General features: G+C 37.2%; 1 protein-coding gene across 4 annotated transcripts; it reads right to left on the reverse strand.

Annotated features, from left to right (window-relative positions):
* Positions 1-1889: 1889 nt before the first annotated feature.
* Positions 1890-14205, reverse strand: LOC113022422 (inter-alpha-trypsin inhibitor heavy chain H3-like). Of its 4 annotated transcripts, none has more exons than XM_080301797.1 (22): positions 14047-14205; positions 13087-13247; positions 12853-12957; positions 12435-12597; positions 12229-12339; positions 10294-10422; positions 10061-10177; positions 9798-9966; positions 9594-9704; positions 9258-9439; positions 8974-9153; positions 8765-8886; positions 8043-8191; positions 7631-7675; positions 7333-7419; positions 6913-6975; positions 4703-4759; positions 4219-4326; positions 3895-4063; positions 2430-2578; positions 2151-2235; positions 1890-2061 (listed from the first exon to the last, which is right to left on the reverse strand). In XM_080301797.1, exons 1-22 carry the CDS (start codon positions 14116-14118, stop codon positions 1947-1949), a joined length of 2649 nt encoding a protein of 882 aa, XP_080157923.1. In that variant the 5' UTR covers positions 14119-14205; the 3' UTR covers positions 1890-1946. The 4 variants fall into 4 exon arrangements, with proteins under 4 accessions (XP_080157923.1, XP_080157922.1, XP_026023600.2 ...); XM_080301796.1 differs by having other exon boundaries at positions 8010-8191; XM_026167815.2 differs by lacking the exon at positions 6913-6975.
* Between the last annotated feature and the right edge of the window lie 800 nt (positions 14206-15005).

Genomic DNA, 15005 nt, shown 5'->3' on the forward strand with positions numbered 1-15005 from the left:
AGAACAATGGGCTTTAAATTCTGCCCCAGAACTGAAGCTCTACCGGTTAAAAGTCGTGAAGTTTCTAAACTGCTAACAACCAGAGTCACTTTGACAACCTCTGACTGGGCAGTATTGATTTTGACTGTCACCCCCAAGATTAATACGAGCCTGAGAGAGATGCATCAATAAGGAGCGGCCCAGACCAGAGATGAGCAGATAGATAAAAAAAAAAGACATCATCAAAAACTGTCAGTACCAGGCTCTAATCCAGAGTCCAAACTTTTTCTATCAGTGTCTTTGGAAAAAGTAATGGTTATTTCCTTGGTTTCTTTGGTTACTTTTCCTCGTAAAATAAAAAGACAAAGCTGCTTTTCAGGCAATATCCCCACTCTGGGCAGGTTGGTGTGAGGTCTATCAATAAATAGCCATGCGGTTCTTTGGTGGTGTCTTCAAAACTCTCCAAGAAGAAATGTTGGAGTCCAGGAAATATTTAACAAGCTAACGTATTAATCTGTTATTAAATGTGGAGGTTTTGAATAACAGTACGTAAGTACTGTTCATCCTGATGGTTTTGCTGTGTTTACCTTGCAAAAATACAAAACGACTGAGCATCATGACACTAATGTTTTTATGGTGTCTGTAATGTGTAAAAATACAGACCACCTTTGGTTGATTTAAGTTTGACAAATGACATTGCCCAAAAAACCAAAATGATCCTGGTGCGAGGGAAACAAACTTTCATCTTCAAACAAATTAGGCAAGCCTTTAATGAATTTAATCCTGGCCATCTTGGCCATGAAACGTGAACATGAAGAAACCATAGATGACCTGGACAGTGTTGGAGTCATCATCAAAGGTGTAAGTGCTTTACAACCTTGTTAGCATTGCACATGCCCTTACCATTTTATTTGGCCACATGTATTCATTGGACTTACCCAATGAATACATGTGGCCACAAATGTTTGTGGTTGAAGAAATTCTGGAACATTCCTGGATGGGATCTGGCCTTAACAAAGGCTCAAAACTAAACGAAAACAATTTGAGGGAATGTGTAGACAAGATATGGTAAGTAGACTGTGGAGGATTAAAGACCTTCTGTAAACCTTGTCATACAAACTCCCAGTCAGAATATCATGCAGGGACCACCAGAGTCCAGAATAAACCGGATAAGAGGTCAGTATCACCAAACCTTTATACAATTTTATGACTAAAAAGGATTTGCAATAAAATGTGACTATCACAGTGAAAGGCCACTAATGATTTACAGAGTACTTTTAATGGTGCAACCTGCCAGCAATGTAGCATCACCTAATAACTCAATCTAGCCAGCAGAAAAATTATGGGTGCTTTTCTTTAACCAAATCCACCCTAAATAAATGCGATCCCATGGGGACACTTATTACATCCACTAAGTGCTTTGCTAAGGAAATAATTGGTGGCACATTGCTGTGAGGTGTTTGGACATTTCTTAATTAATATTGCAGCAGGTCCAGTTTACATAAAGACAAAACCAAGGAAAAAAGAATCAGTTTTAAAATACGACCCTCACTCTAAAACAAACTAGAGAGAAGAAAAACAGTGGCACAATCACATGTGCAGCCCATCCTCCAACTGACTATGCTTGCTGCACAACATGATTAATGTCCTTTCACTCATTACTTGAATCATACTGAAGGGCAGTATTATCGCAAAGTGCTTGAATGACAACGCGATCTACTCAGCATGGACTTCAAAACATTGTAACATCCCAAAACCACAATTTTCAACGACTACACATCTAAACAGAAGAAGACACTTTCTGCTACTTCCTCTTTTATTACCTTCCTTTGATGCCCTGGGTCCTAAAGCCTTTCCCATTACATAGACATACATTCTGAGACCAACACTGAATAAGTTTCAAAATGCTCTTTTTTTAAACTGATACTTTTTATTTCTTCATGTTTGTAATTCAGCACAGTTCACACTTAAAGTTGTGCCACGGAAAAATCTGCCAGTGGCCTCTGCAGGGCAGAGTCAGCAGACATAAGCCAGCAGTTCTTTGTGACAGGAGGGTCGACGCTGTAATCAGTAGCGTTGTCACTACAAAAGGAGAAAAAAAGATTATAGGTGGAATCTTAAACGGCTTTCTGTTTTTAATGAAGAAACTGAAAACATTACAAAAAACGTACCTTGTAACATCTATCTCTTGGTTTTTAATCTTTAGTTTTGTGACAGGAACTTGCTGCACCACCTCATACACTGCAGGCTTTACAGCTGGAAAAAGGGAGTAAAACAATAAAATAGGACCTGACATTTAGAATCAGATACTAAAACAGACACAGCATCAAGATATTTTTACAGAAAACACCACTGCTGGTTGTAAACGGGTTTTTCTTAACTACTGTATATACACAATTTTCCAGCTCATGCAGTGAATATTCACACATACACAAAAACCTTCCACTCACCTAAAAGTCCTTCAGAGTCGTTGGCCGAGCGATGCTTTTTTAAAACTGGCCAAAGGAATTTGTTGCCATTCTTCTCATGAACTAAGATCACCAGGCGCATCTTTCCAGCTGTAACATGTATTTTCTTGTTGTGCACAACCACTGTCACACTGCAAGGATATGGAGTTTATTTGAACTTTTTAAAGCTCTGTAAAGTTTCTGAGCATTTCACATATTTTGGCAGATTTTTGTTCTGCACATAATACAATAATAATGAAACTTCTGTAATATGAGAGGGTGCACAGGCTGACTATCATGCCTAAGAGCAAATTCATTTTGAAACTTGAAAGGTTTGCTAGTCTCACAAGATCCCTTTAGTTACACCAGTCAAGACATACTATAGGCCTATTTTTCCACAGGCAACACGTTCAAAGATGCACAGCATCCAACATCAGATGCTCTTTTGCGGGTAATGTGAAGTTGCTCTCCATTCATATTGGAATATCGTTGAATGAGGCAAGTTGTATAGTTTTGTGTGCTGCATTAGAGTAGAAAAGCGCTGTGTAAAAACTGGTCCATTTATCATTGGCTAATGAGTTATCAGTTAAAAGTCATTTGCCAGTAAGTGTGTGGTTTCCCAGTCAGGCCTACCCCTCCTTATCACATCTCGTCTTTCCAACTAAATTCCAGGCTTTAAAACAAAATTTCAGAAATTAACAGGTGACATAATTTGATGCTATATCGCCAAAGAAAAAAATAGTTACTCTCAATCGTTTCATATTTATCATAACGTCCTAAATCGTAATTTGCTTAGATAAGTAGCAATAGGAGTAATATATTTTTTAAAATTTACCATCTTTTTTAAATCTTTTTTTCTGCAATTAGCAGGCACCGCTGTGATGCCTGCCAAATGCTGCAGTGGGCTCCTGACAGCCTTGTGTTCAGATTACACTTCCAAAACTATTAAAGGCATTACAAAGGGCCACAATTTTATGGATTATAATGAAATGAAAGATTAAAATTGTTTCCCAAAACAAAGCTAAGGAGAAAGTGACCAAGATGTACAAACACGAACACCAACAAAGACGAATCTTGTAATTCTGAAGATGAGAAGAGTTTCTGTCACTGACAAAAAAAATTGTTCCACTTTTGTGGGTGTACAGAACCTTTAATGTAAGCATGAGTTTTAAAAAGCATTATAAGAATAATGTTGTGCAGCCAATTTGCTCTGCATTTGTAAACTACTAACCTTGTTGAAGGGTCTGCTTACCAAACTAGATCTCACTAAAAACATTTCATATGTTTAATCGGTACAAATAAAAATCTGTGATAACTCCATTTGTTGCGTGTTTATTCTCTTGTTCAGTCTGAAACATGTAAGCTAATTTAGGATTCGTCATCTCCTATACTTCTTGGAAAAAGTGAAGTTACATATCTGTATACAATACTGAGAACATGAGTTTGTACCATTATATTGCAAGATTACCTCCCAGCTGTGATGGTATCCTGTCCAGTGTGATGTGCCACAGTCTGTCCTTCTCGTACAGTCACGCCCCTGGAGTCAATCTCAACATGATGGTCAGTTTGGAAGTGTATAAAAATACTGTTGAAGCCTCCATTCACAACTGAATCAAGCTCACCATTCACAAACAGCTCTGGAACAAAAGAGAAATGCAGCTCTTAACACACTTCACAAATTGGGGATTATATTAAAATGCTAATGAGAAATTAGAATAGTAAGATTTTATTATGCATGAAAAGAAAAAATATATCAGGGTTCATTAAATTAGGAAAAGTTAACACTACTGACCCTCACTGGGATGGTGAAGTAGTTTAAGTTGTAGTGAGCCACTGACATCAAAGCACAATGGAACAGTCTGATTCTCAGTGTTTATTAAAAACCTGTGAAGAAGAGGAACTAGATACACATAGACACACTGAGTCAGTATATAGAAACTCTGTTCCTCAAAATAAAAAGCTTAACATTCAACACCAACTTTACTGTTTTCACATATTAGTCACTTTACTTCTTTTGGGTAGTAAACATTGAAAAAACAAATTCAGGTTTTTTTAAACATGGAAATTAATTTTTATAAATCTATAAAAGAACAACACCTCATGCCACAGATACACAGTTTTAGAAAATAGACTAAATACAAATCATTTTCTTTGTTTAAGTAATCATGTGAGGAAGTATCTGGATGATATGTTTTTGTTTACATTTTAACCTGTAGATGCCATTTACAAAATCCTCTCTGAGGATCTATCTTTATACTATCAATAAAATACAATACCATCAGTTGCCTGTGGGACATTGGCAGCTATACGGACACGGACACGGGGAGCAGGACCTACAAACAAATTTAGACAATAGTTACGCACAGTAATATTGCAAAGCTCTGATGGATATTGTATGACTTTGGACAAAACATGTATGTTCTTATATTAAACATCAAGCAATAAATACACACTTTGTTCTATGGCAAATATTTACATTAACAAAAACAATTTCCTTTGTTTAAGTCAGTGGTGTCCAAATCCAGGCCTCAAGGGCTGGTGTCTTGCAGGGTTTAGATGTGTCCTTGATCTGACACAGCTGATTTAAGTCCTCAACATGTCTTGAAGTTCAGGTGTGTAGACCCAGGGTGAGATCTAAAACCTGCAGGACACCGGCCCTCAAAGCCTGGAGTTGGCCAAGCCTGCTTTAAGTCATCAGTTGGGGAAGTATCATGAGTTTAACCTGGAGATGCCATGTATAAAATCCCCTGTAAAATCTTTAATTCTATCAAAAGAAAAAAGAAAGTATGCCATCCATGCAATACTATACCTTTAGGCAGAGGTGGGACCAAGTCATTGTTTTGCAAGTCTCAAGTAAGTCTCAAGTCTTTATCCTCAAGTCTCAAGTCAAGTCTCAAGTAATGTCAGGCAAGTCAGAGTCGAGTCTCAAGTCACTGGTGTAAAAGTCCGAGTCAAGTCACAAGTCTGAAACTTTGAATTTCAAGTCCTTTCGAGTCTTTAAAAAAAACAAACGAAAAAATAATGTTGCAGTTATATGCTAAATGTAAATATTAGACCATGTAATTTTAAAATCTGTGTTTTTCTCAACACATACAAAATAGTGAACTTAGAAAATATACACAAATTGTGAAATTGCACCTCTTTAAAATGCAGCTCAATTAAACTTAGCTCCAAGAATAATTTTCACCGACAGTTCTGAGATAAGCTGCATGTTATTCTTGGATGCGGTTGTAGGACCAGCTTTAAAATCGCATGACAAAAATATCATACACATTAAAAAAAACTGTATCACCAACGTAGCCTGGACAACATTTGCTAGTTAGATGAAGTCAGCTATCTCATCGTAGCATATTTATATGCATATTTATAAGCATACGGTTCTTGGAGTGAGTGCATACACTCATGAAGTTTAGTAACTTCCGGTCACTGCAACAAGCCCAGGTACAGTTTACCGACGGATGGGTGCAGGACCTTGAAATGTACCGTGTCGAACGAAAGACCATCGTACGTATCATAAGTTTACCAGTCTCACAAATCGTCATCATAAATACACATTCGTTAACCGTTTATTAATAGGACCTTTGAGCTCAACGGTAATTAATTAGTAGTGGAAATAATTTCTGGTAGCATCACAGAAATGTAGCAGTGACAATAATACTGTATGCTGTAATCGCACTGGACAATTAGTGATACAAAAAACCTGTTTTATCCTGTGAATAAAAGTATGTGTTTTTGTCAATGTACCATAATAACAGAAGCGAAACGCAATATTGTGTCAGGACAATTCACTATTTATGCACAATAAATAAAGGAGCATAGCGCGACAATTTCTGTTCAGCGCCAGACTTGCTTGTAACCTATATCACCAATTATGTTAAGAAAAATGACGCATTAACTACAACAGCAGACTGACCTTCGTGTAAATGCTTGGAGCAGACTAACCTGTGAGCTGGAGTGTTCTGGGACGTTATATTTGATCTTTGAATGGCTGCAATCCAGTCGCCTCTTTGTTACTTCGGAAACATGGCTCGAACAATTTCTCTTCAACGACGTAATCCGATAACAACCGATCTCTTTACCCGTCGGCTTCCCGTGGCTGTCATGCGACCGGCTATTGCAGTTAATAATACAACAGCTTCTTGACATTTTTGTGTTTCTTTTTATCGCTGTGTGACTGATTTCAATTGAAAGCCTACGTGCGCTAGTACCGCTTGCCACGAGTTCCCAGAATCCTTTGCGGTTCTACCCGTGAATGACGTCACATTTTCAATCTCCATATAATATGCATGTTAAATTTTATATTTGGGGTAAAATATCAAGTCTTTTCAAGTAAACCGGTTCAAGTCCAATTCAAGTCCCAAGTCATTGGTGTAAAAGTCCAAGTCAAGTCACAAGTCTTAGAACATTTTTTCAAGTCAAGTCTAAAGTCATAAAATTAATGACTCGAGTCTGACTCGAGTCCAAGTCATGTGACTTGAGTCCACACCTCTGCCTTTAGGTGCCAGTGGAAAATCACTAGAAGTGTCTAGAAGTCCACTCCTGAGTGTAACTACAAAAAAATTCAGACAACATTAGTTACGCACAAGAATTTCGTAAAGCTCTGGTGAATTTTGTATAACTTCAGACATCACTGTTTTCATATTCAACCTCAAACAAAAAACACACTTAATGTGATTCTAATGATTTCTATTATTTGATAACATCTTGTAACTGCTCTATATAGCTGAAAATTAAGATGTGCACACACAAAAAAGAGAAATGAAAGAAGTAAGGAGTGGATTTTAATTGAAGGAGCCAGACATAGTTTGGACCTCTAAAACATAAAAAGGAAAAAAAGTCATACAAATCCTATTCATATGAAAGACACGTCTTGTATTTTCAGTATGTCATCCATGCAATACTATACCACGAGTGTTTTTCTTTAAAACACGAACAGGGGCCTGATGCCTGGGGGGGTTAACAGGAGCATGTTTGAACTTGGCCATACCAGTACCTACAAAAAAATTCAGACAACATTAGTTACATACAAGAATATCACAAAAGTCTGGTGAATACTGTATGGCTTCAGACAATACATCACTAAAAGCTCAAAAGGAAAAATAATAATAATAAAAACCAAATCGTGTAAAAAAGAACAAAAAAAAAAACTTCTTGTATTTTCAATATACCATCCATGCAATACAATGTAAAAATACGCTTTATACCATGAACAGGAACATGTTGGATCCTGGTCCTGCGGTTAACAGGAACTACAAAAAATTCAGACAAGAATATTGCAAAGTTCTGGCAAATATTGTATGATTTCAGGCAAGGCATCACTATTCTCATATTTAATCACCAACAAAACACTAAATAGAAACTTTACTTGTAATAATTTCTATTATTTATTACTTACTTTATTACTTGTAATAAAAATTAATAATTTATATTATTACATAACTGTTTAGTTTTCAATTTTTCTACATTTTCTAGTAGTTAAATTATAAATACTCAATGGTTCTCTTTTATGTGACAGAGAAACAACAAATAATTAAGTGAATTGATCCAAATTAAATACTTGAATTTTAATAATCTTTTAATAACCTCCAGTGAAATGCCTTCTCTGTGGTGTTTCACCTTCCTTGGGTTTATGAAGCACATCTGTGTTCTCTCCGGGAGGCTTTGTAACCACCATGGATGTGAGAGGGGTCACAAAACTGTACCTCAGTGACAGCTCCAAAGCCTCCTTCTTCACTTTCTCTTTCTCAGTTTCAGATAACTGAAGCCTGTGTCACAAAGGATTAAACGAATAAGGGGTTTGACACAGAAATCAAATGTAATTAAGTAATTAAAAAAAATGTTTCCATGTCCAAAGATAATCCAGTGTTTTGAAAATATTGATATAGGGTTACAAACCTGAAAGGCTGTTTGAATTATGAACATGGATAAATTAATATACTACTTCCTTCAAGAAGGATTTGCAGCTATATCGCAACAGCTGTGACACCCCAGAGTTAAAGAAATAAATTTACTTTGGAAACCAGCCTTTAGTCCAGAGTCAACCGGTTAAAAAGTACACAAATAAATTAAATAGAATATGGTGGTAAGATTGTTACCATCTCATATCACCATTAAAACTGGAAACTGTGCAGTATTTTCCTAACAAATATATAAAGGTGTGTAAAACAGAATCTTTTGGGCCTTGGACTGAACAAACCATTTCTTCTTCAGGCTCAGGTAAATTATGATGAGCCTTACCCGAAATCTCAGCTTTGCTGTGCCAATCAACAACTACCCTTTAAAATAAGCTCATCACCTGAAAAGAAAAAAAGTGGAAAGATGTTGTAAGTCAAACTCACTCTTTGTCCAGAAGCTGTTTAACTGTGAGGTACGCCCAAACCCTCTGGATACGGTCATCAGACACTGTTCCAGTGGATTCCACGGTTTCATTTGGGTTAGAGAACATTATTCTTCTATTACTCTGTAATAAATTAATTGTAACGTCAGTCTATCACAAAAAAGGTTTTGAGAAGAGTTCTGCTGATGAGTCCTGTGGATTGATTCTTACTGAAATAGCCACAACTTGAGGGGTGAAGGTTTCAATGTTATTATCTGTGATCTCACCGGCCACCACAATCTCAGAACCATTATAATACTGACTGAAGTTAGTCTGGGTTAGATTGGTCGCACCCACATAGATCATTGTCACATCTGTCAGTAGAGGTGTGGCCACCTCTTCATAGAAACCCTGTTGACATACAGTGTGGAAGTGATACAAATCATGCTTTTTTCTTCTTTCAATTCTCAGGGGTTTCAAATCACATAAAAGAAGAGCATGCATAATTTAAATACCTTCAGCTGTAAATCAGCATCAGAGTCTTCATAAATCCGTCGTGCCACACCGTTATTTTGCAGCGACATTTTCTCAAGGAAATTAAAATCAACATCAAAACCGAAACCGAGACAGTACAGTGGGAATTTGCCTGCAATAGCCTGTCTTACATTTGACTGGATTTTCTCCAGATTTGTCACCCCTGAAAAAAGACAAGACATACCCAGTTCAGCTCAGAAACAATGTAGTCTCATAAGTCATAATAAATCAGGACTTTTAACCACAATAAGCTCATAAAGATCTCGGTTTCATGAAATATTTGTGTACATTTGTTTACAGATGTGTTTTATTACAACCTGAGGTTGGGTCTCCATCTGTGAGAAGTATAAGGATAGATGCTGAACCTTCTCTGTTATGTGCATTCAGCATACGTGCTCCTTGCAGCACTGCTTCATTTATGTTTGTGGCTGAAATGCAACAACAACAAATGCATTTTCAGTACTGCTATTCTCCTCCCAACTGTTGATATTCCAAAATGTGTATTTACTGCAACTTCTCACATCCTCTGTCTTGAATATTGCGTGCAAAGTTTTTGGCACTTTCCAGGTTTTTGCTGTTGGCCTGAACGAGTTCTCGCTTCCAGTAAGAAATTATGCCATCAAAAGTGATCAGACCAAAGTGATCATCTTCTGCCAGATCATTCAGAATGTGGATTAATGCGGTCCTAGTCTGGTTAAGAAAACATAATTCATGGCTACATATTGTTTTTCTTTTCATTAAAAATGTAAAATAATATCAGAAACTGACCCTTCAAATACTTTACCTGCTCAATTTTTCTGCCCCCCATTGAGCCACTTTGATCAATAACAAAGACGACATTTTTTGGTATCCGTGGAAGATCAGATGGTGCAAAATGATGAACAAAGTATCCGTCAGATTTCTAAGGCGGCGTTATGAAAAAAAAACAAAAAACAAAACTTGATTGGTTATAGGATTATTCAAGAAGCTTTTTAGCCCAAGTCATACGGTTTGTGTTGCTAAAAGACCAGGGTTTACCTTGATGTGTCCCAGTCCATTATCCCTGTTAACGTCGTAAACAATAACCAAATCTCCATTCATACCCTGATCTCCACAGCTGTCACACATTTTCTGTTGGTCGACTGTTGGATAGAAATACACCCACGCCTGGAAACAGAGTGAATCAGAGTTTAGGAACTTGGTAGAGAGAGATGTCAGTGATTTTATTTTCTGTATACATGGTCTGCTGAAAATGTAAATGCAAACAGAATTAAATGATTAGTAAACTACTGAAATTATGTTTTTGAATTGTGAATTTGTGAATTATAAGGACCCAAGATGCGGCAGCAGTGGTGCAAGTGACTTTATTTACCAACAGTGGATACAACAGAGATGGCGAGGGTGAAACATGAAACTAAGAAAACCTAAACTGGAAAAACTAACTGAAACTAACCGGAAAGAGATATGCAGGGAGGCACAGGAAAATACACAGGAAGACGGACGGAGAGAAGCAGACGACCCAGCAACGAGGACGAGGGAACACACACTTACACACACCAGTAATCAGGGCATGGGAAACAGGAGGGAAACACACTTGGGAGACATAACTGCTGACGAGGCAGGGGAAACGTAAACAGAACACACTGACATCAGACAGAGACCTTCAAAGTAAAACAGGAAACACACCGACTGAACACGACACACACCAACTAAACACAGACTGGAGGACACCGACATAGGAACATGAAATGTGAAACAGAAGAGTACAAAAACCCAAGATAACCAAAACCACAGAATAATAATAAACTTAACTTAAACACGGAGTCACAGACTCCGGACCATGACAATATGTATTTGAACCACTGCATCGTGAATACTTCAGAAAACCAAAAACACTTCACTGCTGCAAAGACAAATGTGGGTTAAAACTTAGCCATGTACAGAAAAAAACATATTAAGAAGATTTAGAAACCAGCCTCTTTTCTAGTCTCTTTGGGCTGTTTTTTCTCTGCTTTGTGTTCATCTGTAAACACTAAAAGCAAGACTGTCTTCATCCGCAATATGATAGGGATCTGTGTTTGTGTGTGGGACTGTAGCCTCAGGTTTCTGTTGTTTTCTGGTAATTATGTAACTGTTTCAGGTCATTTTATGGAGTGATGATAACGTAATTTAACAAGTAATGTAACAAGTAATGTAACAAATTACCTTCTCCTGCAAGTAAGAAAGTAATGTTCTACATTACTGTTTTTTTGTTAAGTATTGTGTGATAGTTGATTTTTCTTGAGTAATGACCCAAACACTGGTGCTGACAGCATTTTTCTAGTCCAATCATTTTCTTCCAAACCTTTTATGAGCCAATCAGACTTTGTTTGGTGTGTTTTAAAATCTCAGTTCTCTTCTGCCATTCATTCATCCAGCCTGTCTCATCACCATGTCCACCTCCGACTGATCATTCAGAGGCGCATCCATGTCTCCATCTTCACCTTCACCTTCACTGGCATCTAGAATCCATGGGGATGCTGCCCTTATGCCTATCATTGCTGGGACCTCATTATACTATGATGGTTCATCAGAATCTAATCGCCAAATAATTATTAATCCAATTCTGTATCTCATGTAAATTCTGTAAATCATGTTCAGTTCTTCCAAGTGATCTCTAGTTAATAAACTGCTGTAGGATTTTTACGATTTGGAAGCACGATGTGCTGCCATCTACATTACGCCAGACATCAGAACTTTGCTAGCATTTGTGTTGTGTACAAGGATGAGAAATGAGCCATAATGTTGGAAGAAATATCATTGTTACCATAATGGTTATTTGTGCATTTTACTCATTTTATAGTCATTCATTTTACACTGAGATCAAGCTCCCTCTTACTGCAAATGAATAACAACCTGTTAGTACCTCACACTGTCTCTTGTTAGAAAGCTCGTGTTTTTTTTACTGTTCTGCAACAAAAAAGATTTCAGTACCTGTTTATCTGCATGTGTTTTGGTGATGGCATTAGCGAGGGCATTGGTGCTCAGGCCTCCTTTCACATCGATGAAACTGATGCCAGCTTCCTCGTGAATGTACACATCCACCTGGTAATAAATACAATATAATAAAAATAAAAGATCTCATCATGTGTGATGTTATCTCAGCATTTTCCACTAATAGATACCAATAAGACAGTCACCTTGAAGTCACTGACAGGCTGTGTGGGTCGAGCATGAATTTGCAGCTCGTACTTGCCATGTGTGCGTTTCATTAATTCCTCATATGTGAGTTCAAAAGTGACCTTTTTGTGAGCAGCCACAGTTACAGAGGTCTTAAATTCCTCCAGTGTCCTCCCTACAGAACTAAAGCAGAAAAAAATGATCTCACTAAATTGCGATTATGGCTGTAGTTTGGACCTGAGCAGAGAATAAGATTAACTAAATATATTTTCCTATTCGCATTAACATTATTTTAGAGAAATGAAGAAAGAAGAGAAAACACAAGAACAGACCAAACTAATTTTGAATGACAGAAATATTTTCTTTTTCTTCTTCTTTATCCAAAGGAACACTCAGTGTATTTGTACAATACCTATCATTTAATCATTTAGTTAATACCTGACAAGTCCAGCACTTTCACCACGGGACACAGCTTCAGTGTACTGCTGCTGAGCTTGCTCCTTAGCTTTCACAACACCATCATAAACCTGGCCATCGATAAACCTGAAAAGGACCAAGAAAAGCCCTTGTGTAAATGCACACTACTGAGTATCCTGTCATTTATTCTTCACTGTAGAATTCATTATTTGCAAATGTCTCTGGATGGTTACACATTATTTTAACTTCACACACATTCGAAATTTACTGATGAAGGCATTCTTGGGAATCTGAACATGAAATTCAATTTCCTTTGACTCGTTCATACGATTGGCCACACGGCTTGTGATGACAGTGGTGGCATAACGACTGGTCACTGTGGAGTTGATGTGAAAGCTGTAGATGTCCCAGTCATCCTGAGCAAACACAGGGGGCACATTTCACCGAAAACATAATGGTTAACTGAGCTTAGCAGCTGACCAAAGGTCAAATTTAGCAGAAAAATAATTTGTTTTTGGATGATATCATCGCCATGAGGGAAATAGATACACATCCACACCATAAATGTGACTGGTTATGTGCTGAAAAACATCAACACATGGAAATAAATGAATTAATAGAATCACCAGCTGACACACTGCAGCTGCTGGGTGCAATAAATTATCAAATATTTATTGCAACCTGATAAATGCCAACAGTTCACCAGGATGCAGTAAATACATGGAAACAGAGTTTTACACTGTGCTATGTGTTGATTTTTGTTTTGTTTTTGTGGATGATGATAAATCGCTTAATCTAGCACTAACCATCACTGTTATTAAATGTATATCTTTAAACATTAAAATGAGCTAATAGACTACTTTATACTCTGACTCTAGACAAAGGATACAGTAAACATGCACACATTCAGGATTTCTTCACTTCAGGTGATTACATTATCTTCTATCTGTTACTTAAAGGCTTAAGCTTATTCCAGTCCTTATGTTAAATTATTATCATGTAATAGGACCAACATGAAGTAACCCTGGAGGAAGAAGTCAAAAGGACCTTCACCCTGCAAAGTTCAGTGTATTTCACCTGACTGAAAGACGCCAAGAGAGATAAAAATCAATGTACCTCATAAATCTCTTGTTATCTGTGAAGTATAAATAGCACTTTTTAAGGATTTTGTTACATTGAAATACTGTTGCTGCCCTTTATGTGTACTGAACTTACCTTGTTTGGCTGTGTGGAAGCCAAAACCAGCAGGAATATGATGAAGGTGATTTGCACCACGGTTCTCCCCATGACGCCTCCAACCAAAATGCCAGCAAAACAGCCAAAACACTCTTTTGAACTCAAACAAGGACAGCGTTATTGTGTACCTATTTTTTTAAAGTTCAAACTCTGTTTTCCCTATCTCCAGTTTCAACAACTGTCTGTGACAAAAACACCCACTCGCATAAGTAAATCAGTAATTTACCAGAAGTCCAGCAGTTTCTGTGGGAGTTCATGTTTACATTGAGGGTCAAACCTTTGCACTTTACCAGGACTTTGGTCCCACGGCTGTCTTTTCATTAGTGACAGGAAATTCTGTTTCCTGTCTTGGCAATAATTTGTCTTTCCATTACTAGTGACTGTAACTAATAATGTTTTGTTTAGGGCAAAAAAAATATTTATGACTTAAAGTATGTAGTTGAGACTGTGCCATTCTGAAACCATCTGAAAGGTGCTGGGAAAAACAGCCTTGAAGGTTTCATTGCAAGCATTAGATAAAGCATTCATCACTGGCATGAATATCATGGTTATTTGGGGCTTTTAATGATTTACTTGAAAAGTTCTTTTTCCAAGGTTGAATACAGCATTCATCTTTAACGACTTTAAAAAGCATGAATTGGATTATTTTTTAAATTTATTTTAAATTTTATCTAATCCACACAGTGTCAAATCTATACATACACCATCATTAATATTTGGTTTAAAGTCGTTTCGCAAATTGAACCCAAGCCAAATGCTTTTGGTAGCAATTAACAAGCTTCTGGCATAATTTGGCTGGATATTTAACCACTCTTCTTGGCATAATTGGCATAACTGAGTTCATTTAAATTAGTTTCTTTGCATAGAGCCAGCTTTTAAGTGTTGTCCACATAGGATTAAGGCTGAAGCTTTGGCCATTGCAGATGTTTGCTTTCTTT

Source organism: Astatotilapia calliptera, chromosome 5 (assembly GCF_964374335.1).
Source record: "Astatotilapia calliptera chromosome 5, fAstCal68.1, whole genome shotgun sequence".
In the NCBI taxonomy this organism is placed as follows: Eukaryota; Metazoa; Chordata; class Actinopteri; order Cichliformes; family Cichlidae; genus Astatotilapia; species Astatotilapia calliptera.

Bases quoted from the DNA above. Each gene is read 5' to 3' on its own strand.
- LOC113022422 (XM_080301796.1), bottom strand. From the start codon at position 14,118: ATGGGGAGAACCGTGGTGCAAATCACCTTCATCATATTCCTGCTGGTT. The intron at 12,598-12,852 runs GTATTAACTAAA...TTTCTGCTTTAG, and splicing joins GAAAGTGCTGGACTTGTCAG to TTCTGTAGGGAGGACACTGG. The intron at 4,327-4,702 runs GTATTGTATTTT...ATGTGTATCTAG, and splicing joins TGTCCCACAGGCAACTGATG to TTCCTCTTCTTCACAGGTTT.